General features: G+C 39.2%; 2 protein-coding genes across 4 annotated transcripts in view; one reads left to right on the top strand and one right to left on the bottom strand.

The window, feature by feature from the left end:
* grm3 (glutamate receptor, metabotropic 3) overlaps window positions 1-5,507 on the top strand; it is a 37,495-nt gene extending 31,988 nt beyond the window's left edge. For 2 of the 3 annotated variants that reach the window (XM_037683485.1, XM_037683488.1), the window contains 2 exons: window positions 1,210-1,387; window positions 5,342-5,507. In XM_037683485.1, coding sequence (XP_037539413.1) covers window positions 1,210-1,387; window positions 5,342-5,418 — 255 coding nt within the window. In that variant the 3' untranslated portion in view covers window positions 5,419-5,507. Of the gene's footprint in view, window positions 1-1,209; window positions 1,392-5,341 lie in introns of all 3 variants that reach the window. The other variant, XM_037683486.1, reaches the window with a different exon arrangement.
* A 6,127-nt stretch (window positions 5,508-11,634) lies between these two features.
* Window positions 11,635-25,678, bottom strand: elapor2a (endosome-lysosome associated apoptosis and autophagy regulator family member 2a). Its single transcript, XM_037682854.1, has 22 exons — window positions 25,398-25,678; window positions 23,999-24,119; window positions 21,641-21,830; window positions 21,418-21,565; window positions 21,143-21,232; window positions 20,635-20,737; window positions 20,375-20,527; window positions 19,514-19,602; window positions 19,245-19,425; window positions 19,014-19,142; window positions 17,653-17,743; window positions 17,455-17,557; window positions 17,238-17,375; window positions 15,221-15,484; window positions 14,955-15,128; window positions 14,664-14,850; window positions 13,513-13,609; window positions 13,332-13,433; window positions 13,088-13,214; window positions 12,655-12,833; window positions 12,337-12,505; window positions 11,635-12,245 (listed from the first exon to the last, which is right to left on the bottom strand). The coding sequence occupies exons 1-22, from the start codon at window positions 25,491-25,493 to the stop codon at window positions 12,177-12,179; spliced, it is 3,000 nt and encodes a 999-aa protein (XP_037538782.1). The 5' UTR covers window positions 25,494-25,678; the 3' UTR covers window positions 11,635-12,176.
* Window positions 25,679-26,337: the final 659 nt, after the last annotated feature.

Genomic DNA, 26,337 nt, shown 5'->3' on the forward strand with positions numbered 1-26,337 from the left:
CATTCTGGAAAGTGGTTTGATTGAAAGACATGCTTCTTTTTCTTTTCTATTTTTTAACTCTCTTGATATGACACCATATTGTTTTAAACTGTTACTCAGTAAAAACTCTGCATAAGCTAAAGTTTGTGTGGAGTTAAAATAAATGCCTCACTGTAACGTTAAGGAATGCATTTTTAAAGCAGCATCTTCCTCTTGGGGTTGATAAAAGCACACAGGCAACAAAACGGTGAATAAACAAGTGCAGAGGCAACTTCATCTTATTTCTAATCCTTTTGGCTTATGTCCCAACTCTGCAGTTCTGAGGTGACAAACAGGCTCAAAGTGCTGACACATGTCCAAATTTAACAGCAAAGGGGAATAAGTGTTCTCCTGAACCGAATAAATCCCAAGTGTTCACCTGCACACGTCGAACACACGTGCTCACAAAGACAGTGTTTCATAAAATATAAGCAATACTTGCTGCTGATGCCTTTTTGTCTGTTTTTCTGTCTCTTCTTCCCAGAATAACAATTTCCCTTCTAAGAAATCTTACTTTAAGATTAGTCTGATACAGGCACAATATCCCCAACATGCAAACCCACCCACTCACATAATTATTTGCATAAATATAAAAACTTGAATGGCTGATTACTGTTTTATGTGCTCGGCTGTACTGTGATTTCACTTTGAGTTGCTGTAGGGCTGATGATTAGGGCTGGAATCAAACATGCAACAGACCCCTCTGCTGGCCTGTGATCAAGCGAGTAAGACAGCACTTAGGATTGATTTATACAATGAATTACACAACGGAGTTAAAGCTAGCAGAGAGAGTCTGGTAGGTTTGGCTTCTGTGGTCGCTGTTGATTGAGTCCTTTATTGATCAGTTCTGTAATTGTTATTCTCAGGACTGTTAAAAGGTAAAGAGGTCTGAAAACAAAGGGTTGTACTCTCACTTTATTTGCCTCATTGGTTAAATGCGAGCACGTAGGGCTCAGACACTCCAGCATCTCTCTTAAGCTGCCTTTTTCATGATTTGTTTTCAACAAAATGACAATATCCTATTTAAAGAAGACTGTTTTAAATAAAATCAATAGCCAATTTAAAATGTGTTATCTTAAATCGCATCTTCAAATTTGTTTTTAACGGCAGCTAAATTAGGCGTAGACTAAATTAAGCTTTGCCAGTTCAAGTCTGGCGACTGATTGCTTTCTTTCTGTGATTTTTCCGCAGGTTCAGACCACTACCATGTGTATCTCAGTCAGTCTGAGTGGCTTTGTGGTGCTGGGCTGTATGTTTGCCCCAAAAGTTCATATCATCATGTTTCAGCCTCAGAAGAATGTGACGAGCCACAGGCTGAACCTCAATCGTTTCAGTGTCAGCGGGGCTGCCACCACATATGCATCTCATGGTAGGCTGCATGGAGCTAGCTTTTTTTTTTTTTTAAGAAACATCAGTTTCCTCTGACAGATCTGTTTACTTGGTTATTAATTTTCTGTTCTCGCTAAAACATGTTTAGAGCAGTGCTTATATTTAGAAGTAGACAGGTAAGTGGGTGCCAGGCCATTGGAGGCCACACACCTAGGATCAATTAGGAGTCACTAATTAACAAGATTCAGGATTTTTATAGACTGCGTGAGACAAATGGAGTACCCAGCAAAAATAAATAAATTTGAAAAATGCACGCACAAGGCGAACATGCAGCGATCACACAGAAAGGCCTCTGCACTTAACTGAGCTTGGACACATCTTGCTGCAAGGCTACAGTAAACAGCTGCCACCATGCAGCTGTTCTTGAAAAATATGTTCTCTTGAACTCTTAAAATGTCAGAGAGACAGTCTAGCACTTCAAAGCATGAATATGAGTTGTGTGAAACACAAACAGAAAGGCAAAACAAAAATGCTTGAGTTTATTTTAATATGGTTTGAAGGAAAATACAGTTTTTTAAATCCTCTATACATGTGCTGGTCTTAAATTTAGAATATCATGAAAAAGTTGATTTATTTCAGTAATTCCATTCAAAAAGTGAAACTTGTATATTATATTAATTCATTACACACAGACTGATATATTTCAAATGTTTATTTATTTTAATGTTGATTATTACAACTGACAACGAATGAAAACCACAAATTCAGTATCTCAGAAAATTAGAATATTGTGAAAATGTTCAATGAAGACACCTGGTTCCACACGCTAATCAGCTAATTAACTCAAAACACCTGCAAAGGCCTTTAAATGGTCTCAGTCTAGTTCTGTGGGCTACACAATCATGGGGAAGACTGCTGACTTGACAGTTGTCCAAAAGACGACCACTGACACCTTGCACAAGGAGGGCAAGACACAAAAGGTCATTGCTAAAGAGACTGGCTGTTCACAGAGCTCTGTGTCCAAGCACATTAATAGAGAGGTGAAGGGAAGGAAATGATGTGGTAGAAAAAAGTGTACAAGCAATAGGGATAACTGCACCCTGGAGAGGATGGTGAAACAAAACCCATTCCAAAATGTGGGGGAGAGTCACAAAGGGTGGACTGCAGCTGAAGTTAGTTCTTCCAGAACCACCACGCACAGACGTATGCAAGACATGGGGTTCAGCTGTCAAATTCCTTGTGTCAAGCCACTCTTGAACAAGAGACAGCATCAGAAGTGTCATGCCTGGGACTGCTGCTGAGTGGTCCAAAGTTATGTTCTCTGATGAAGGTAAATTTTGCATTTCCTTTGGCAATCAAGGTCCCAGAGTCTGGAGGAAGAGAGGAGAGGCACAGAATCCATGTTGCTTGAGGTCCAGTGTCAAGTTTCCACAGTCAGTGATGGTTTGGGGTGTTGGTCCACTGTGTTTTCTGAGGTCCAATGTCAACGCAGCCGTCTACCAGGAAGTTTTAGAGCACTTCATGCTTCGTGCTGCTGACCAACTTTATGGAAATGCAGATTTCGTTTTCTTTTTTTTCTTTTTTTTTTTTAAAAACAGATTTCGTTTTCCAAAAGGACTTGGCACCTGCACACAGTGCCAAAGCTACCAGTACCTGGTTTAAGGACCATGGTATCCTTGTTCTTAATTGGCCAGCAAACTCACCTGACCTTAACCCCATAGAAAATCTATGGGGTATTGTGAAGAGGAAGATGTGATACACCAGAACGACAACTCAGAAGAGCTGAAGGCCACTATCAGAGCAACCTGGGCTCTCATAACACCTGAGCAGTGACACAGACTGATCGACTCCATGCCACGTCACATTGCTGCAGTAATCCAGGCAAAAGGAGCCACAACTAAGTATTGAGTGCTGTATATACTTATACTTTTCATGTTCATACTTTTCATGTTCATACTTTTCATGTTCATACTTTTCATGTTCATACTTTTCAGATGGCCAACATGTCTAAATAAAAAAATAAAAAATTAATTGGTCTTAAGTAATATTCTAATTTTCTGAGATACTGAATTTGGGGTTTTCATTAGTTGTCAGTTATAATCATCAACATTAAAATAAATAAACATTTGAAATATATCAGTCTGTGTGTAATGAATGAATATAATGTACAAGTTTCACTTTTTTTAATGGAATTACTGAAATAAATCAACTTTTTCATGAAATTTTAATTTTATAACCAGCACCTGTACTGTGTATTTACAAAAACAATTTACATATCATAAAAGCTACTTCTTCAGGTAAATTCAGTTTATACGTCAGTGCTGTGTAGGACTCCACCAGCAGGCCAGCTTTAGCTCAACCTTAATGCTGCTCCTCAGATATGGTTTCATGTCAATGTGCTGCTTTTTCAGACAAGAAGTTTTAAATTAGCCTCTTAAATTCCTTCAGATTGGGCCTTTGTATCAGTTGTTCTCAACTAGAATTTCTTAATTGCTCATCAGATAGTGATAATTAGACTTTGATATCTGTTGTAGCCTTTTAGACACTAATTAGCCTCATTTTCAGACTCTCACAATGCAGGTCATGGTTGTTTAGTCAGAGTTTTTTTTTTCTGCTCTGGAGTTGTCATCAGTGAAAAAGATACGACTGACTCATTTAAAATTTTAGTGTTGCATATATTATTACTTTGAGGCATACTTGTCCAAATAAAGTTTAATGAGCCAAAATCAGTTTGTGGCAACATACTGCGTTTTAATTATATAAAGGTTGCCAAGTAAATGTAAGATAGTCATTTTGAAAACATACATTCGTTTTTTTCATACAAAACAAAATACAAATTATTGCACAACAAAATGAAAGATGATGTTAATAAAATCAGAAAAGGCCATGCTTTTAGAAGTACAGTGGTCTTCTTTAATAGAAAAACTAAGGGTAGTTCTACTTTTTGTAAGAATGTCAACATATGTTGGCTACAGTGAAACCTGATATACCCCACACCCCATCTCAATCACAACAGCATTGTGGCAACAAACCTCCCTCAGTGCATTCTTCTATATGCTAACTGGAGAATCTAAACATCAGCAACAAAACACATTATGTTGAAATATACATTAAAATTACATTGAAGTGTGGTTCTATGGAAATGGTATTAAAGATTAATATCTTACCTGCTATAGATAACTCATCAGACAACTTCAAATTGGTTAAATTCTAACCAAACTAACGAGCTAATGGCTGAAAAAAAAAAAAAATAAATAGAAGAACAAAGTCAGATTGCTGCCACCTTAAATCAGCTCGTCTCCAAATTTTTACAGTGGATCATTCAAATGCTATTTCATAAACATTTGAGCTGCCATCAGCTTTACGTTGCATGAGTATTGCATTAAAATACGATATTTTCAATAGAAGTGACTCAGGCTGCTGTCCCAGATGTGTAACTGTTTTTATTTGGGTTTGGAAATCACAATAATATTCCATGTAAATGACTATTGTGCAAACTAACAACAATGTAAGGTAATTTATGTAGTTTATAAAGACACATTATCATGAACTACTCCATACTTTTGAGTTGTTTTTGTTTTTTTAACGCAGCAGCAATACAGTTTGGTCTCGGCCTCTCCTATAGTTGAACTGAAGCAGTTAGCTTCTCTGTCTGATCAGGAAAATAAAATGTTTTCTCCTAATTTCTAATTGAAGACGTTCAAAAAATCTACAGCAGGTAAGATAGTAGCAGTTAATACATTTAAACAGAATTCACAATATCTATCATTTTTGTATGCTGCAGGTGCCAAATTATTTATTTTTGTTGGATATCCTTTCTATCCAAGTGACAACAACTTGGTATAATTTTGATGGGTTTTAGATTTTCTTTCTCTCTTTTACTTTATTTTTTTTAACTGACCTCAACTTTGATAAAAATAAAACACACATATAAATCTCCATGCCCATGTTTTCATGCATTTGTCTTTTTACCCTTTCGTTTCTTCTTTTCCAGCTTCTGTCAGCTCTCACTTCGTCCCGACAGTTTGCAATGGGAGAGAAGTTGTCGACTCCACCACTTCCTCTCTGTGACGACGTCCGTTTCGCTCTCCTAAACCGGCCCCCCCTGCGACTGTTAGCCAAATGACGAACTTCACTTCCTAAAGCTTTGTTTTCCCTCCTCGTGCAAACACACACGAACATGAACATACAGTACGTACACACACAAAATAAGTGAACAACTTCCTCGTGGACTAGAACTGTAATTGTTTTACAATTGTAGAAAGTGTGTAAGTATAATTAAATTATTTTCTAGGAATGTAAATACATGGAATTGACATTGTTGTACGTAGAGTAAACAAAAGAACAAAAAAAAAGTTTTTAGGAAGAAAATTTTTGCAGCCTTTGTTTTTGATAGATTTGTTTTGATGTAAATAGAAAGAAGCTGAAACCTGGTGGTGGTGGGCGGGGGGTGGGGGGTGGGGGGGTGTTGGGATGGGGACGTGTCCCTCGAGTCTGAATGCCCACTTGTGGCTCTGCTTGCCTCGCTGCAAAACCCACAGAGTTTTTGATTCTCATGCTGTTTTGTAGTTCTCATTGTAACAATGTATGCATTTCTAAGGCGTTTCTGTACAGTTGTATATTCTACTGATGGTTCAAACAGCACAATGTTAACATTCTTGTAACACTGGAATGAATGTGGACAAAACAAAAACTTGAAGGATCGACGGAAGGTTCATCAAACTCATTTCACTTTGAGAATTTATCTTATTACATCTTAATAGATGTGTGTTGCATTCTGGGTCTTTATAACAACCTACTATGGCTGTTTTAGCAGGAAAAAACTGTTTTTGCTTTTGATACAAATGTTCCTTTTTTGTTTCGTTTTCTAATTCTAATGATGGAATCCCTTTATCTAAATGGCCATAACTCCAGACATGTGTTCAACAAAGCAACGCTGTTTCACTCCCACTCTTAAACTCTCTGAAAGACTGCTGCGATGCATCACTAATAATACCTAATAGCTGGACTGAAAAGGTACAGCACAATAAATGTTTTTTATTATTATGATCATTATTTTTAGCCTTGGAAGAACAAGAACAAATCACTTTCTCACTCAGTAATTATGAACTTTATGTACTCAAATGTTAATGGAAGAAAATGGTTTGTTTTGTTGAACACAAGTTGAGTTTTTTCCAGCTCTGGGGGAGTAGTAGCTTATAATATGTGCCCCGTAGAAACCATATGTGGTAATATTTTAAACATGGCTATGTGCCTTAATGTATGTTCAATAGGTTGATGTTGTTTGAGGTCAGTTTTACACGCAGCTCCGAGTTTTTATTTGGAAGTACTCGCTTCAGGACAGCAGGGTGGCAGTTTTCTTTCATATGAAGCCTTGTGCCATTGATTGTAAACCTGAAGTACTGGAGCAGTGAGTCTGAGGAACCATTTGCTTCTGTTGACTTCCCCCATCTGTAGATTTTTAGTGTGCGGGTGTGGCTCAGTTTGTTTGTACCCTTTTGTTAAAGGAGAAACAAGTAATATTAACAATTATAAAATGACTTGAAACGGACAAAAGTAATATTAAGAGGGGGGAAAATACTTTGGAAAAAAAAAAAACAACAAATGAAAATGTCTTTTGAATTGTGTCTCAACTGAACCATTAAAAAAAGAAACTGTTCTTAGAATGATTATATTCTGGAAAATACTGATAATTTGTCCACATGGACATGTGTGTCCTGTAATTAGCATTGCAAACGTCCTTAGTGTTGCAATCAGTCAGTCTTCATTTTAAAACGGTGAAAAGTAGTCACTATGCTGTTGGGCAGGGGTGGGCAACATTTTATTACAAAGGGCCAAATCAAGATATTTAAAGTAATCAAAGGGCCAAATGGAAAATTGAAAGAAAAAAATTAAGACCAATAATCTGGAAGATTTGTTGTTTTTAGGCTTTTTAATGTTGTAGGATAGTTAGCATGCTTGAAATATGTTTCTCCCATTCCCTGTAGGAATATAAGACACACTTGCTCTAAACTGGCTCTTGTGACAATATATTAGCCTATAAAAAATAAAGTTATGTTGCTTTTAGGAGTCTTAAAGTTTACTTGAGGAAACAAATTTAAAAAAAGTATTTTAGCCTTAGACGTGTCCTTGTCCAACATGTTTATTTAAACTTCTTTAAATTTCAATTATAAAACTTTTTTTAATCAACTTTTTTAAAAGCTGATTTGTCTTTAATTAAGATGTTTGGGGGCCTGATGGAGATTGTCTAAGGGTCACTTTTGGCCCTCCGGCCACATTATGCCCACATGTGCTGTTGGGTATGACGGTGTGCCACAGTGAACATGGACAGAAAGCTAAGGAGAGTGTTGCCTCAGAAGTGTAGAAAGTTTATTATTAACAAGCTTGATAATGGTAAAAGCTATAAGCAGCTTGATGTTCCTGAAACTACAGTTGAGCTTGTTTTTAGAAGTTTAAGGAAATAAAATAAAAAACTATACCTAAAGTGAACCATGGAGGAGGCTCGGTGATGCTCTGGGCTGCTTTGCTGCACACGTTGTCTTGAACGCAGGGTACGATTTGATCTTAATACCAAGGCATTGTGGAGCAAAGTGTACTGCCAGAGTCAAAAACTTGGTCTCAGTCGCTGGTCGTAGATCCTCCAACAGGATATTGACTCAAAACAGCCAAAAACAACCCCCAAGAAAGGCTAAGAACAAAACATGGGACTATTTTTAAATGGCTCTCTGACTCCTGACCTAGATCCTATTGAACAACTGTGGGAGGAGAAGAAACATGCAGTCTAAAGTAGCAGTGGGCCAAAATATCTGTAGACACGTGCTGAAGTCAGTTTCAAGCCATTTCAGCGACCATCGTTGGGTTTTTCATTCTTTAACAGAAGAGTACAAACACACACACCTGCACCCTATCATTCATTTTACTTGTTATATTTCAGCAGCTCCTGTAAAAAAAAAAAAATTAAAATGGGGGAGAGAAGCGTATATATTATTCAGAGAAAGTCTGTGACTCGTTGACTCATTCAAGTGTTCAGTGTACATCCCTGTATTAAATGTGTTGATGTTGGGAGGCACAGTGGAGCAGCTGGCTGTGGCAGTCCCAGAGAGGCTCGGGAGATGAGGCAGCACACACACCGTCAGCTGCTGGCACATCCCAGCTAACAAAACATCTTTGACTAGAACAGTTCTGCACAGTACAAACAAAATTAATCAACGCATCCCTACATATGAAACTGGGCGACGTTACAGACTTTCTTTGGATTTATGAGACGGTGAAGTAAATGGAAAGTATATATTAATTTAGCTAACGTAGCCTAAAACAGTGGAATAATTTAGCAAATTTTATTTGAAAGGTTTAAACCATGCAAATATATTTTTTAATTAGGATAGGAATTTATCAATGAACTGATCTTAAATGTTTACATATTACAAGCTGTCTAAAAATAAAGTGTGACTGTTATATTTGATGTTTTCAACAAGACGTGTGACCAGATTTACATTTTTTGAAAGCAGTTGAACAGTACAATTTACAAACTAGACGTGGGCAGAATTCTTAAAAAGTTTCATCTTTTGACTGGTCAACATGTTTGCACAGCCGCCCTCTGGCAGCCTCTTGTGATTATTGCATCTGATGACAGATTCAAAGGGTTTCAGAGGATGCGTGGAGACGAGCCGACCTACATCGGGATGTGTATGTTAGGTGCAGGGACAGCAGGCGAGAGCGATAGGATGGGGTATTATATAAAGCTCTCGGCCCAGGAATCGCAGCGCCTCTATGGAAGCACAAAGTATCTCAGAGATTCACGCTGTTTGTTAGAAGCCTTAGCCATTCATTCAGTGGTCCTGCTCCCACAAGATACACCCTGCATGGCAGGTTGCTACGGACAACCACCAGCTCTCCTTCCACTGCGGGAATGTCTATTTGTCTGCTTGAAGAGAAGAGGGTGAGGAGAGGCCGAGGATAGAGAAAAAGAAAGAGGAAAAGCGGGTTGATGGTTCTGGTCCAAACTGGCAGCGAGGGATGAGACTTGGCTCAGCAGGGCCCTGTACTCACGGCCTTTTAATGGCCTCACAAACAGAGCACTTAACCCCGATTCTCTGCTCATTTAGCCCAGAGACTAGTCCGAGACAGGAGTCTCACACTCTTCTCTTGCAAGCCACCTCACCCTTCAACCTTTCCCTCACCACCTTTGTGCACCCCATCTCCACTCTATGTGTGAAACTTGTGATGGGGTCGGTCTCAGCCAAGACCACCTAAGCCAGAGCAACAGGCTGGTAGCTCACACTTGAACCGAAGCGCCTGGATCTGGGTGCCCACTGAAGCACATGCCATCAAGGCTTTCTCAAGGAAGTTAGAAAGAGATGAAAGGATGCCGGACAAAGGACGTGAACGCTGAATGGGAAAAATTAATTGGAAAGTCAGATGCAAAGAAATTGCTGTACTTTAAATCGCATCACCTTTCCAAAATTATCATCTCATGCACAACTGCATCTGGAATCTTCTCTAATTGGTTTTACCCATGAATATCCTTTTCAAGCAGCCACCCAATGAGGATTTGGTTCCTCTAGTTAGACTGTGCCAACTGTCATGTGCTTTACAAAGATCCCTGTGCTGTAGCCCCTTCTATAAAGCAGAACGTGTCCTTGGCCTCTGGGCTTTGAAATAAAAAAAGATCTCTGCAGATGAAATGAATCCGAGGTTGATTTGAACTCTGAAACCAGCCAGACACAAAGCAATAGCTCCTGTGTTTATGAAATGTGCAATAATGAGGCTGTGACGACATCTTAATAAAGTCCATGAAGCAAACAGCTGTGGGTGTCTGCTCATCCTTGCATCTGCTGTGCACAGAAAAAGAAGTGCTGCAGTGGATCTTTAAAGCTCAGCCACCATCTAAATGTTGAATATAAGTTTAGATGGGCAAGTCTCTCCTGCAGCACCATCACATTCTCTCACACACGCACGCAAACACACAGGCTCTATTCATAGTGTGTGTTGGCAAACGTTTAAAGATGGCTCGAACACTTTGCCTCATCTGTTCACTAAGTGATGGTACTCCAATTAAACCATCTTCTGAAGTGCTTCCTGCTTCAGGACAACGGATGTTTTTCAGACCTCAGTGTGCTGGATGGTAGCAATAATTAAAATAAAAACATTAGGTCAGAAGGCAACATTCTACAAAGTGAATTATGGTAAATACATACAGCAAGGTTTATATATGCGTATGTGTGTTTTTGTTCTACAACCATGTCTTCACGAAAATCGACAAAATTTACAGAAAAGAACTGAGACAAATTTTTGATAATTGTGTAACAGTTCTCGTGTTTACCTTTTAATTTTTTATTTTTTTGGTTACATCATGTTTTATAGCTTACACAATGAGAACTGGATGAGCAGCCTGTTCTTTAGCCTTGCAGTGAGCTCCCTCTAGCGGTTGAATTTAATCATTGCAGCTTAAATTGCAGTACACTCCTGTTAACGGCATTAAATACACCTCAACATTAAACAGGTTCAATGCCCATACTGATCCACTCTTGTAACTACAGGAAAAGATTTGAGCAGTATGCAGTACTGATAAATAAAGGTTGAATGAATTACACATCAAATAAACAAATGGACACATTATTTTACAGAAAACTGTAATTTTGAAATAATTTTGTTGTGTTAATATAATGTTTAACTGTTGTTCTCTCTAAAAGCGCGATACATCAGGGCACTGACATTTTACTAGCCGGCAAAAGTGATTAACTTTGATAAAATAGTTTCACCAATGAGGTAATGTGTTAATACGAAGTACAATTTAGACCATAAAATAATAATTTAATGTGGAGAACAGAGTGATACAGTGAAGGATGACTCGCTGTGGCAACCCTTGAAGGAAAAGCAAAAGGAAGAAGAGGAAGAAGAAACGGTTTGTAGGCTCAATCATCCAGGTAGATAACAAAAAAGGTTCAATCATTTCATCTGGACCATTATAGGAAGAAAAGGAGGAAGAGGAAGAAGAAGAGGAGGAAGAAAAGAAAGAGGGAGGATGAAGAAGAAGACCAAGAAAAATAAGAACAAGAAAACTGCTTTAAAGAGATAAGAAATCCATTCAAGGATAACGCCAAAACTAAAAATGTAAAATGATGTGCACGAATTGAGAGGAAAAAAGTATGTTAACCATGTTACAGTGATGAATTGTTTAACAAAAAATGCAAAATGCTTGAATTATTAGCAAGGGTCACTTGACAACTTAATCACACTCAGTCCGTTTATACATAAATACATTTTTTATTAGAAGCACAACCTTGGCAACATAGTTCATGTTTATTTACAGCTCTTTAGCAGACCTCATCAGGACATTAAATCTAACGGAGCTTAAAAAAATGATTACAGGCCAGAACAAATCAGTCTGTGTATGCACATGGGAACACACTAACCATGGACATCTTGATGTCAAGACTCACAGTTGTTAAAGAAATGTCACACATTAAACAGTTAAATAAATACAAGAACTCAAATAGGTCCATGTCTCACCCTGAGCTTTTCCAACAACCTTTCCTGACAATAGCTGGAGTCAGAAAATGATGGAAGTGTGTCTCTCTCTCACACACACACACCTGCTTCACAGTACTATGGCTCTGTTGTACCTAGCTTTAAGGCCACCAAGAGTGACTTCTTTGAAAATATGCAAGATGTGTATTTTCCTGTGTATTGAACACACTTGTGGTATTCCAGGTACCAAAGCTCATAATAAGGACTGTTGGTTACAGAAGGGGGTTTGGGGGTTACCCAGTGGAAAAGTGTCTTAGGGTCTAATATCTCCCCTCTCTGCAGCTCACAATCCCACAACTCTAGCTCCACACCAACGCTTTGGATTGAGACGAGTTTAGCTGCACATTTTCATATTTCTCCCCATTACCCTGAAAAAAAGCAAACAACTAATTAGAAAAAAGTGAAAGTAAACTTTTACTGGCATGAAATTATCCTAGCTGTAGTGATGCTGAGTCTCACCTTGGATGCTATGGCTTTGAGTTTCCCAAGCAGTGAAGGTTTTGTGTACACAACCTCATCCTCCACATCTCCCTCATTCTCTCCCTCCATCACGGCGCAGCTGTCAGCCACCGGCAAATCACACTCCTTATTAGCAGACATAACCAAGCGGGAGTATTTGTACTCCAACCTTGCAAAGAAACAAGCAAAGGTTCAATACAGAAAAGGAAACAAAAAAAACTGATAGGACCTAAAAAAAGAAGAGGAAAAGAAAATGTAAGAAAAATAAAAGCATGAACAAAGCAAAATAAAGGAAAATAAATTAAAGTTCTCTGATACCGTTTGTTTTTCTTCCAGAAGTAGCAGGTGAGGGAGATGAGCAGCACTGCAGTGAAAGTTCCTACCCCCGCTCCAAGCCGTACCCAGTAATCCATACTCTCACATGCTAATGTTTTCTTCTCAGGCAAGGCCACTCCTCCTATACACAGCTTCGGCTCAGTCCACACGTACAGCATGTCCTGGGGACGAGCGCATAAATGCAGAATACAATAAATAAGGGGAGACAAAACAAGATTATACACTGAACAGTATCAGCACAATATATTCCAATCCAAACTAAATATTCAGAATTTATAGTTAGTTTTAAGTGTTTGACTAAAGGGGGAGGTCATCCCTAGGAAGGCAAATACAGCCTCAAACAGAAGCTTCAAGTCTACTTATTAGTTATTCTAAGATGCTTGTGTTTTACAAAAGAACCAATATGTCCACACACCTGGTGTCCTCCTTTGCAGACTCCCTCTATCAGATGGTAGTCTCTTTCTGTGCATGTAGGACAAGCTCCCGAGCTCTCCCATAGGAAATGAAAGGTACAGCCATCACATGTTCCTTCAGAGCACTGACTGAAATCATCCAAAGCAAACTTTTTTAATTCCTTTCATACCTCCTAATAAGTATTGGCAAAAGTCAAATAGTACTTTTAAGAAGTGATCAAATGCAGCAAAGGCCAGAAGTGATACCTGGGAACTGAGAGCTCTCCACTGGTGCTCTTATCTGGGTTGCAACGAAGCGTCACCACTGCACTCCGACCTGACTCACAAGATGAAGTTGCCTCCAATGACCTGACAAATATAAAAACAATAAAGTGAAGTCCTTACACCAGTATTTTTTATACATTCTTACTTTAAAAGCCGAAAATACCTGTAGAAGAAGTTGACATCAGGGACTTTCTTTGAAGTTTGAGCAAACAGTTCAGGTTTTGCTTTTATTCCTGCAACATTATCATCTACAGTTGCACCTATAACAAAAAATAAATAAAAAATCAAGTTTTATCATTCAGTTTTTTTGTAACAGGACTACATAAAAAAATCAGCATAACCCCAAAAACAAATATTTACCGTAGTTTCTGGACTATAGAGTGCACCTGAATATAAGCCACGCCCACTAAATTTTAAAAGAAAAACAATTTTGTACATATATAGGCCGCATTTGTCTACAAGCCGTGGGTTTCCAAGTTGTAATGAGATATTTTTACAGAAAGTTGGGGGTTTTTTTTACTTTTAATTAAATACGTACCGGTAACATACACGAATACGTACAGTAAATGTTTCTTTCTGAACAGTGCCTGTAATACGGCACGTTAAAAAAATAAATAAATACAGTAGCCTACCAGGAAGGCATTAATCTCATCTTCATCTTCCTCCTGTGCACTAAAACCACTAAAGTCATCTTCAGTGTCAGAATTGAACAGTTTCAGACAAACTTCATCACACACGTCTTCAGTCGCTCTTTCGTCAACATTACTTTTTCCTCGAGGCAAATTCGCGATTTGATTTGTAATTCACACTTATTTCAAGTGGCTACAAATATTTTGCTGTGTACAACGAGGGGGGGGAACTCCCACAGGGCTGGGAGGGGAGAACGTGGACCGTTGAAACAAAGTTTCATTGGTTCGATTGTGACCTGTTCAGTAATTTCATTGGTCAGATCTTTTTTTAAACCTTTATGAATTCAGGTAGTCTCATTAAATCACAAGGACCCGCCCCGCAAGAGAGACGTGTATTGGGCAGCTACACGAGCGCCCGGGTGTGATGAGGCTAAATGTTTTGGCTACAGGAAGCTTGTTAGCCCATAAATAAATAAATAAATAAATAAATGAATAATCCATAAATTAGTTGCAGCATTGTATAAGCCGCAGTGTTCAAAGTCTTAGAAAAAAGTAGCCGCTTATAGTCCGGAAATTACGGTAATTAACTAGTTTCGTTCTAAACTTTAAAATCAAAAACAGAACTTTAAAAAGCGATGTGCTCAGTTATCCTCACTTCCACGGTCTGCAGCTTCAGCTCACCTACCAAGAAACGTGTCAGCTAGGTTAATGGACTGCGAGGAGAGTGCCGTGTGGAACCCTCGTCCACTAGCTGGGATTATTGTTGACTGACAGATGAAGCTCCTGACGGCGCTGGGCCCTTCGCCTTTCTCTCCCCGAGCGCTGGAGATTGACAGGTCTGTAACGTTGTCCGTGCACGCTGCCAACTGAGCCTTTAAAAGCAAAAGAAACTAAATGGCAAAAGCATTCCATTTGTGCACAAAAACAAATATTAAAACTACATTTTCTGCATGTTTGTGTTCATGTTTGTGCACACCTTTTCTCCACACAGACTGATATTGAACACGTGGAAATATTTGGTGCCTTTGGAGGTAAATTTTGGACTGTTCATCAGCGACACCACAGACCTGAGGGGGCTGAAGTCGAAAGTCAGAGTGACGTTGCCGTCTGTGTGGGTGAAGTGACAGTCGCTGTAACACTGCCTGTGGTCCTGCAACACAACCAAGTTTTATGCTAATATTTCCTGTGCAAAACCTCAAAGTAAGAATTTGCTTTATTTCCATGTTTGCTTAAACACCAAACCTTGTCACTCTTGCTAGATGGACCGCAAGGTGTGCAGGCATCAGGCCCCGCTGTGGCATGAGGGACCAGGTACGTGTTGCGTGGACACTCCATGCATTTGCTGGACAGTGTGTCTATGTAATGTCCAGGTGGACAGGGTACACACGCTGAGCCGGAAGGCTGGGTGCTGAGGGCGCAAGCCCGGCAGCTGGAGGACACACCATCAAGCGCGTTAGTCACTGTGATGGAGTAAATGCGCGCCACATCGTTGACGTACCAACGTACCTGAAAAAGCAACATAGTTAACTCTGTGCATCATATTTTCTCTGCCTAAATTTCAGGTACTTACAGTAAACAAAATAAAGTTCTGTACTCTTCCTACATTGCAGCAGATTAGAACCATCATTTCTAACCCGGGCCCACAGGGCCAAAATAATGTGCTGGATGGGCAGGCCAGGACGGTGTCTGGCTTTTGATTGCATCAGCGGACGGGTGCGGCTGACGATCCAAATTGGATTGCCAACCGCACGCGTCAGTTTGACCGCACGCTGACCGGCCGGTTGAAAGAGGTAAAAAAAAAAAAAAAGTCCAGATGGCTCAGTGCCAGCGACACACCTGAAGCTTAACTGGATTCAGCCGCTGAGTCAGCGGACATGTGCGGCCGACGATCCAATTGGGATCGTCTGCAGCGCGCGTCCATCAACCGTTAACTATAATAACTAAAATAATCTGCTGAGTCTTGTTAATAAACAAGAAATCTTATATCTTCCTTTCTTTGAAATATGTTTTTAAATCATGTCAAACTGATTTGCTTACAAAAGCAGTAAATACTTAATTAAAAAATTTATTTTTCTTTCGGGTTCGGCGTTCGGGCCTGCAATCATAATTAACTGGTCGTTTCGGGTTGGGCTCGGAAAAAATGATACAGGATCGGACTGAGACGGGTCGGATTTTTTAGCCCCGAATGCAACTCTACAGCAGATTCAATGGATTAAAAAATGTATAAATAAAACATGCATCTGGCTGCTGTTAAAGTTTCAACGCTCACACATAATGCAATGAGTGTTCAGGAGGGTGAAGTGGTTTTAGTTAAACCTGTAAAATGTTATCTTTAAAAACCCAACAGTGGGGAGTGATTTGTGTACCGAGTGTGGAGTCATTTTATAAGAAACCTCGGAGGTCTTTGAAGAAGTCGCTTCTTTCGAACATAATAAATCTGGTAAACTGTTAAAGGTTGGATTTGGAAGGTGTCTGCCTTAAAACCTTGTGTATTTTTAGTCATAATTAGCTAAGTTAACACAACTTCTGACACAAAAATATGCAAACTTTTAAATAATTTAGAAACTGCTAGAATATTTCAAGTCATTCTACCATCTAAGATGGCAACCAGTTCAGTTCTGGCTTCAAAACAGACCCAGCTCATGAAACTAACAGCAGCATGTTTTACAAATAAAATAGGATTCTTATTCAGTACGCATGTTTGTCCCTCCAACCATTAAGCTTGCCATTCACAAAACAATGCTTTATTTTGCTCCAATTTCTCCATAAAACCTTTAACACACTTACCTGGTATCTAATTCCAATAAAACTAAATAAAGGCACCAATACTTTTATGTGGAATAGCAGCTTGTTAATCTATGCAGACCTCGAAAAACATTTCAGTTCATTTTTATCTGAGAGTGCACTTAAGAGCATTAAACATAGCCAAAGTGAGAGAGGCTGTGCATTACTAATAATATTCTAATATGACTTGTAAACTATTTTACACATGTTAGAAAGGTAACAATATTTACCCAGTCTGATACTCAAAGTTAAACAGCACTGTAAGAGCAAAATAAAATATATGTAAAATAAAAATTAGATCATACAAACTGCAGGACCAATGCCGACATAATAACTGAAAACTGTTTATTGTATGTTCATTTAAGTTTATTGTAACAGTAAAGTAATGTGCGTAAAATTATCTCAACTATTAACATGAACAGCCCCGGTACAAACCCATCTAAACATTTGTGTGAAAGTATGTCCTCATACTCACGTCTGAAGGCTGGTTGGTTCTCTGGAAAGCCCACGTGTAGGAAACTGAAGCGTTTTTTGTCATGATGTGTGTGTAGGTCTGACGTTTGTTTGTTTTCTCCCATGACTGCACCACCGTAGTACTCGTTCTGTTGATGTCCTAAAATATACAATCAACGAATTATTCTCCAAACACCAAAGTAATAATACACAGAGCACAAGTCCAGATGTGTTCTCACCATCATGAAGTAAAGCTCACAGTCAGTTGTGCACACAGTTTCAAACTCAAACGTGACGCGACCAAATTCTGTCACTGACTGGCTTGACACCACCGTAGGCAGCCTGATGATGAATCCAAGCAGAGAAAACCAGGATTAGTCACAGGACAGGAAGCACAACTCAGCAACAAGACAGAAACACAGCATGACTGTACTTACTTGAAGCCAGGAACATGAATATTAAGGATGAGGTAATCATTGTCAGAACTTCCTGCTCCACTGTGAATATGATCTCCAGCTACCTCCCAACCTGAAGAGCAGAGCATCACGGCTTTATTTACCTCAACCGTTTTACCAAACACATCCTAAAGAGATGAACTGATAGTTTATATCAGAAGGATAACCTCACATCTACTCATCATCACTCAATCCTGTGCACTAGTAATGTATTTTTTATGAGGAAAAAGATGCAATAACATACGTGTTATGTTCCAAAGAATTACTGCTACAGAGAAGTGTGTTAGAAATTCAGAGAAACCTATTTGAGGAAACTATTGAATGCAGATAATTATGTTGGTATATGTCCACAGCTTTTAGCGACCAGTTTGCAGTAACATCTTTTGAAAAGAAGATAAAAGCTGCTTTGTGTACAGTACAAACAAAACTGCCATTACTGGCTCTAAAATGGAACTGGACACTGAGACTGAAAACAAATCTGGCTAATAACAAAAACGAGGGTTTTTTTGTTTGTTTGTTTTTTTTTTCCCCCGTCTTAACAAGCTAGTCAAGTTAGCTACTGAAATCTAATATTTGTTTTTTATTTGGCTCATATTCATTACTCTGACTGATAAAAAGTAGTTCACAAACCTTCAACAATATTTTAACATGCTAGTTTAGCTGCTAATATTAATGGGGTGGGTATTTTTTGTTTAGTTTTTTTGTTTTGTTTTGTTCTTTTGTTCTAGTTTGTAGGTGGGCTGTGATCGGAAGGTCGCTGGTTTGACTCCCCGAACAGACATCAAAATGTGGGCGGGACAGGAGAAGCACCCACACCTGCCTCCACCATCATTTGCCCCACTCTGGGCCCTTGAGCAAGGCCCTTAACCCCCACCATCTGCTCCCCCAGGTGCCCTAAATAGCAGCTCTCTACTCCACACAGAGAGCTGTGGTAGCTCAGTGGTCTGGGGTTGTGTCATGAAGGGCATCCGGTGTAAAAACAATTGCCAAGTCTTTGTGCGAGTTAGTTCGCTGTGGCAAATGCTGAAGGGAGCAGCTGAAAGAAGAAAGCTCAAGCTATAAGCTAATGTTTGCTTAAATTAGCAGTTTTATGTTTCAATAACTTTTTTTGTTTGTTTATTGATTTGTCTCACTCATCTCTCAGGCTGAAAAAGGTTATTTTACAAAAGATTAACCAAATTTTTACTAAGTTGTGTGAGCTAGCTGCTAATGTGAGCTAGCTGCTAATATTAGTTAATACTGCCATCATATTACCTTTTCTTGTCCTCAAACTGATTACATTTGTTTCCTTAAATATAAGCCAGAACAAAACTTAAGTAAATTCAGTGAGCCGGACTACCTACCGTTCATTTTGTCACATTTGGAGTTGCCCACATTAAAACAGGAAGTCTTCATGTTGGAAGGAAGAACGTTCCACCATTTATACTCATAACCCAAGATGGGCTCAGTGCCTGCTGGACACTGCTGACATGCTGGAAAATGAACAAAACAAAAAACACAGTTAAAACACAAAAGAATAAAAAGCGGGAGAACTTTAGAGAGAAAAATATAATAAATTAAGAAGTGTTCAGTACGTCTTGTCCCATCAGAGTGCGTCCCAGGTGGGCAGGGGGAGCAGGTGGCCGTGTCGTTGTTATAAAAACCAGGATTACAGGGCGGACACGGCTCACGGGCACCACTTTGAGGCAACGTTTCAGCTCCAGATACGCCTTCGACACAGATCTTTGGTTCAATCCATTTATATATGACCTGCGTCTGAAATTACACAAAGATGGAAATGACAAACTCTGATTGCGTGGTAAGTCTGGTGGACATGCATGAAAGGTGGCTTATTTTCCCTCACCTTGCCTTCAAGGTCACAAGCTGTGTGGATTTGGAAATAGTCCTTTTTGGAACAGGGAGGTCTGTTCTTGCATGCCGCCGATCCCTCTTCTGCAAGCAAATTATTATAACTATCCAAGACAATTGTTCCATTAGCAAAGAGAAATCTTAAAGAGGAACAATTTTTTTGATTCACCCAGAAAAACCAATGATTCCTAAAGTCCTAAAATAAATCAAATTGGGTATTTGTTGAGTTTCTGTCTGGCTTAATACATCTCATGAATACTCGTGCAGTTCCTCACTGACAAATAAGTAGTTTTGAAGTTCAGTTTCCTAATAAAATATTTCAAATGGTGTTCACTCAGGCTATGCTCAAGGGTTCAGTACAAAGAATGCCTATGCAAATGATTTTTTTTTTAAAGAGTGCAATTTATTTCACATAGAAAACCTCAAATAGTTAAAAATAACATTCTCATAAAGTAATAATTTTTAAAAAAAATGGGAGTTATTTTCTTATTTAGGCTTTACAGTAAACCTGGTTTGAACACAGGTATTCCATGTGGATATATTTTAAAGAGCCACTTGCTAAAAAGTATCAACATAAAAACTCACACGAATACTTTTATCATAAATAGCATAACAGAAAACAAAACGTGTTAGAGGAGCTTTACATAAGGAACTACAAACTTAATTCAAACTTGAAACGCCTTTGTGATCACAGAAACTCAAAAAGTTAATTCTAAAATGAAACTGCGATTTAAAATGTGACTAGATTTCTTTAAGATCTTCAAGTTGTATTCTGTGCTTCTGTAAGCAGAAACAATTAGGCTACACTAAATAATGAATAATTTCTTGTAACTATTCTAAATACGTCCCAACATACCTGCATACTGAGTGGTGGTGTTGCAGGCGGTGCATGAACTGGCTCCATGGCCCGAGTAGGTGTCCCGAGGACAGGACTCACATGTGGAGGAGCCTGGAACTCGGCTAAATGTCCCGGGCTTACAAGGGAAGCATTCTGATGTGTACGCAACACCTAGAGTGGGGAAAAAAGATAAATACACGCTTCGGTTTTTGAAGTATCATTATTTTTCTACAAAAACATACTGGAAAAAAATAAAAGGAATGGAAAATGTCACTGACCTTCAATCTGAATGTTTTTCAGCAGGACAGGCTTGACCACTTTGGTCCCCAGAACACCTCCAGTCCTCCAGTACAAAATGTTGGTGCCAGACTTCAAGTTCACCTAAACACATCACGTTTTGTTGCATCATCAGTTTGGCATGAATGAACAAGGTCAACGTAGCTGCAAACAAGTAATGTTCTAGTTTCCTTTGATTCATTTTTAAATGATTTTAAAAAATGACATTTGAAATAAAATTACTTTGAGAAACCAGTTCAGCCACTTCAGTATACATAAGTTGAAGTTAGAGTAAATACTGCAGAGGATGAGCTACCTAATCAAAGTAACTGCCTAGAAAATTACTGAAAGCAGCAATCCCTAATTCGAGTATAGTCCGTGTGCCAACGGGCTTCCTGCCTGCATCCACCCACTGTTTACAGCTCAACACATTTATTTTGGAAGACCAGGCTGGTTGCCAAAGATGTGTACTCACTGCCTAAAATTCATCTTATAGTGTGAAACATTTACCGTGTGGGTTGCCCACTCTCCATGATTAGTGAGCTTTAGCCACTTGGTATTAGCAGCCTGATCCATCTCCTGACACTGGTCATTCTGGATCTAAATATAAACATTTAAAAAAAATCATATGCAGCAGATCTCTTACATCCTTGCAGTGGTGTTTATTGACATTACATAATAAAAATCAATAATGCTGATGAGACTTTTCAACGTTGCCAAATTGTTGCATGTTAAAGCAACTTTCTCAGGACTTTACACTGGTTTGTAATGCAAATGATACTCACAAAGAACTCGAACGCCAGGTTGTTGTCTGGATACTGATACTCAAAGCTGACAGAGCCTTGCTTCTTCAAATGAACAGCGTAAATGAGAGAGACCGTGCACTCATCCCTGTTGGACTCCAGGTAGTTTCCCTGAGGCACCCAGGAAGAACTATTAAAAAAAAAGAAGTCATTGTTTAAAAAGATGCCATGTTATTCACAAAGTTTCCTTGTTCTTAATATTTACCTGTTGCAGGTGAGTTGGGCGTCTCTGTGGTGGTCGTTCCCCAGGGAGGTTGCCATACTACTGAATCCAGCAGGCATGCTATCCCATTGGTCGAAGCGTACACCGCTGCCAAGGGAGTAGCTTCCTGCAGCACACTGGGTGCACTCCTGGGCGGACATCTCCAGGAACTCCCCAGCTTTGCACGAAAAGGCTGAGCGACAATAGAGGAAAAAGACAAGAGGAGGGACAGGAGAAGAACGGTACATTAAACAAGTCATTTTCTACCCTTTTCTTCACATTCTGCTGTATTTAAATTAAATGTGACAGACTAAAGCTGACACACAAAGAGTCAAATCACTGCTGCTTTTGGGACAGTGCATGCCCAGCAATAAAGGAGCTTAATCCTTACATCCTGTTTCACACTGTGTCTGTCTGCACTTTTTCCTACCAGCCGCCGTGTCTATATTTTCCAACGCTTGACAACGTCAGCTTTTCCTCATACCTGAGCTGTCTTACTGCCACAACAATGCCTCACTGTGCTTCAAGGAAATCAACTATTTCAAAGCAATTTGAGTAGGAAAAAGGCATCCGGTAGACCAAACAGTGTGAAAGTCCTGGTACATAAGCATCACTTTAACTAAAATGATGACAATAATGTTTCTTATGACAATTAAAGTAACTAGTGAGGGTTATTTTATAATAGTGAGGTAAAGCAATTATATTATGTCAAAAAATCCAGAATTAAGTGTTTTTTAAGTCAGACTAGGAAGATTGATTTTTTTAAGTAGCAAAAGGTGATGACAGCTCTGTCTCTGCACCAACATTTTACCTCTTCACAGGTGTGGGATAAGAATTAAGCAAGCGGACACACTTCGTGGAACAATTGTTTTGTGTGTGTGTGTGTGCAATTTGTACAAATGGAAAATATCGTGTTCAGAAAACGACTGCAGTCAATTAAAATTTAGAAGAACGTGCAGGTGCAGCTTCATCTTTGGAGGACATTAGTTGATTTAATCAGGAACATTTTCAACTGAGACTTTCGTGGGGTTGAGTACGGTCACTGGGTAAACAGGTTACAACTAGATCTGTCATGATAACAAATTTTGCTGGGTGATTAAGTGTCTCAGGAATTATTGCGATAAACGATAACATTGTTTGAAATTTGACAATAATTAGAAATTGTCAAATTTAAGAATAAATTATGATTAATTTTTGTGTGTAATGCCTTTTTTGACCACCAGATGGCAGTATAAGACTGTCTGAACCGAAGGATGGGTAGTGAGGGAGCGAGCAGCGTGTCTCTTTAAGAAAAATGGGAGAGAGGCCCCTTGACGTGACATGGGCTGTCTCTCATTCCTGTTTTTCAGTTCTCAAAATGGCGGATGCTCGATGTGGTTTGAGCTCTTTAGCATAGCACTTTCTCACAAAGCTTTAATTAAAAAAAAATCAGTAAACAAGTTCTCAGCTTCTATTTGCAGAGAAAAACAACTTTTTACACGAAGGCATGGGTTTCAACTGTGAATTTTGGAGCTTCGGCAAGACGGAGGACCCCCCCACCCCCACCCCCCGAGGTCGGCCTTTTAGCTTCGCTCATAGCTTAGCTTCTCAGTTTAGCTGCTTTTAACGATCCAAAAACATGATTTTGGATGGTTAAAATTGATTTTAAAGAGAAAAGAGAAAGGGCGGGGTCAGCGGAGAACATCGGAGTTGAGCTTTTTGTCATCCAGTGTCTTCAGTAGAAAGAGAGAAACACAAAGAAACAATAAAGCCAATAAATGAAAATGAGGTCCATAATTTTCATTTATCATGCGATTAATTGATTTATTGTTTATCACGACAGGCCTAGTTATAATAGATCAAACTCCAAAAAAAAATACAAAACGTATTACCACTTTGTACAACATCAGAATACTTTACATTTTTTTAAATCCGTCTTTCTGGCTTCAGTGATAATATGATAAGCAATATTTCAGTTTTCTCTGAAGGCTCCCTCTGCACAAACATAAAGAACTGAACTCTCTGAACATCTGCATCTTTTACAAAGAAGATCTAGAAAACCACCAAAATAGAATAAATTTACAGATTAGATGCATGGATCATTCAAACATACCACACCCAATGTTATTATTTTTCATTAAGAGCCTAATGTCTGTAAACTCCTGAACATGTTTATGTTTACTGGCAAACAATTGTTCAGTCTTGATTCTCCAAAATCTACATATTCCCTGACTTTATAACAGACAGAAATACTTTATTGACCATAAAATGGACAGAAAAGGAACAGCTCAAACGTGACTAGCCTGTAGCATTGCTCCAGGTTAAGTGAAAGTCTAATTTTATTTCTTCACACCTTCATGAATGCAGTTATGTACAACTTACTGCACTCTGTGCCTCGCACTGGCTCTGGTAGACCAGAACAGGCCCCGGGCCTCTGCGGGATGGCCACCCTCCACCGAGATCCTGTGCTGTCACACTCCGTGTATTCATAGTAGTAGTCCGTCTGCCAAACAAACACAAAACATCTGCATAAGAAATCAACATTTGGTGCCAAACAAGGGTCAAACGTGGGCCAGAGCCATGTCAGTAAACGCATCATGATGAGGGGGGTCTCCACCCAAACGCATGGCGATGAGTCATTACCGTGTGAATGCTTGGCAAATCACGGCAGGCTAAACAAATTGCAACTGCATTCACAAGCATCACTAATATCACTTTCCATGTCCACTTAGTGAAGCTCACAAAGCAAAGAGTGCCTGCTCTGGTGTTATCTCTCAACCTCTGACCACTCGTTGGGCCTAGATAAATAACATACCATCTCCTAGGAGATGGCAACAGGAACAATGGCAGCACTGGCGATTAAAAAGGGAGAGTCATTTAACCAGCAGTGTTTACCACTTAAGCAAAAACACACATTTGATTACTGAATGTAATAGTTGGGGCATATGACGTAAAACCCATTAGATTAATCCTCTGGACTCAATTTCCCACTTTCATTTTGTTGATAGGAAGGGGAACTCATTTCTGACGGTTTTGTTTTTCTTTGAGCTAAAGCAGATTTTGACAAGCAAAGTCTGTGCTGGACTGGTGTTAAGAGGCAAATTACAGAAGTGATAAAGGCCACGAGAAACTGGGCCAAATAAACAATATTAAGAGGAAAATCAGCATTTTCATACAGATACAGCACAGATGAGTGTGGGATTGTATTGTGATATGTATTGTAATCAATCACTGATAGGGGAGTTGTTGGGTATTTTTAACACCATAATCCAGCTCAGAGTCCTGGTGACGTCATTTATCATCCCTTAAAGTTGCTACTCATAAACCATATGCAGGCCTTAAAATGAAGGGGTCACAGTAATCTGTGTGTCAGTGTGGAAACATAAAAGTGAGCCACGGTTTTAAAGGAATGCTGTCCTTGTCTCTGTATGTGCTGCCTCTTCAGGGGAGGTGTTGAGCTGAGCCAGAGCCCTGGGAAGGAAAGGCCAGTCCATGCAGGAAGCTGATAACAGCCCAGAGACAGAATGCTGAACTTCAACATGAACCACAGCTCAGATATTTGGGGTGCAAGGCACTGGTTTCAAGTGGGCTCAGAACTGTCATGAGGAGGGAGCCACTTCAAACCCACCCGGAAATGTGCCGTCATAGTTTTCATCGTTATTTGTTTAGTATTGGACAGTGTGTAGCCACAACTACAGTCGAAATATATATATTTTTTCTTCTATCCCAAATGTCAGCTTTTGTATCAGTGATAAACGCCTAGAACGAAGTGTAATCTCACCTCACTACACTGCCGCTGTCCTTCGGCTCCTTCAATCATCCGGAGCGAGCAGAGGATGAGAGAGCATCGAGCAACCAACCAAGCCGAGGACCGCATTGTGGATCATCCAGGGAGGCGGAGAACATCAATAAAAACTACTCTCTGTCCAGCTGGATGGTTTGTATCATAAACTTAAATTAAATTAAGACTAGTTCAGCCGGAACTCGCCACCTGCTCCTGATATATTCGCGGCCTCTCCACCTGCGATTATCCTCAGATTGTGTGCGTCTCAGCAGCTCGCGCTCATCAGAAACTAGCTCGGCTCAACGGAAAAGCACTTCCGCTATGTGTTTTCCGAAACAAAGGTTCACGTAAATATAGAAAATTGCATATCCTGATCTATTAGTAGACTTTTCTGCCATTGTTTAATATATTAAAAAAAATATTGGATATGTGCAAATATGTCTATTTCTTTGACATTATTTAATAAGATAAGTCGTTTTGTTGTTTTATTTTGAAGGTGGACAGATTACATGACTAGTTTCCGGTAAGTACACGCTAACTTGATTTCTGTTGGACGTGCGCTTGTCTAGACGTTAATGGTTTTAAACTTTTTGAAGACAAATAAGAAAATTAACATTTAATCCCAACAGAAAATTGTCTGAAACGTATTTTTTGTTGCTTTTAGACCGAACTTCCAAATAGTTGCTTTGATTTAATTCTCGGAAGAAAAAAAAAAAAAAAAGCAGACTGTGCATGAATCCTAAACCATGCAGTTCACTTAATGACCAACAGAGGGCAATAAAGTTCCATAACAAAACATCAGCTCGGCACTGAAGGGGTGTTCATGTGTTGTACAGACTGTTCCTTTGTCAAAATACATTGACTTGGAGTTTTAATTATATTTTCACAGAAAGTGCAGCTACTTATATCCGACAACCACAATTTGTATTCAGATTGG

The sequence above is a fragment of the Nematolebias whitei genome, chromosome 10 (assembly GCF_014905685.2).
Source record: "Nematolebias whitei isolate Nwh7 chromosome 10, NemWhi1, whole genome shotgun sequence".
Classification (NCBI taxonomy): Eukaryota; Metazoa; Chordata; class Actinopteri; order Cyprinodontiformes; family Rivulidae; genus Nematolebias; species Nematolebias whitei.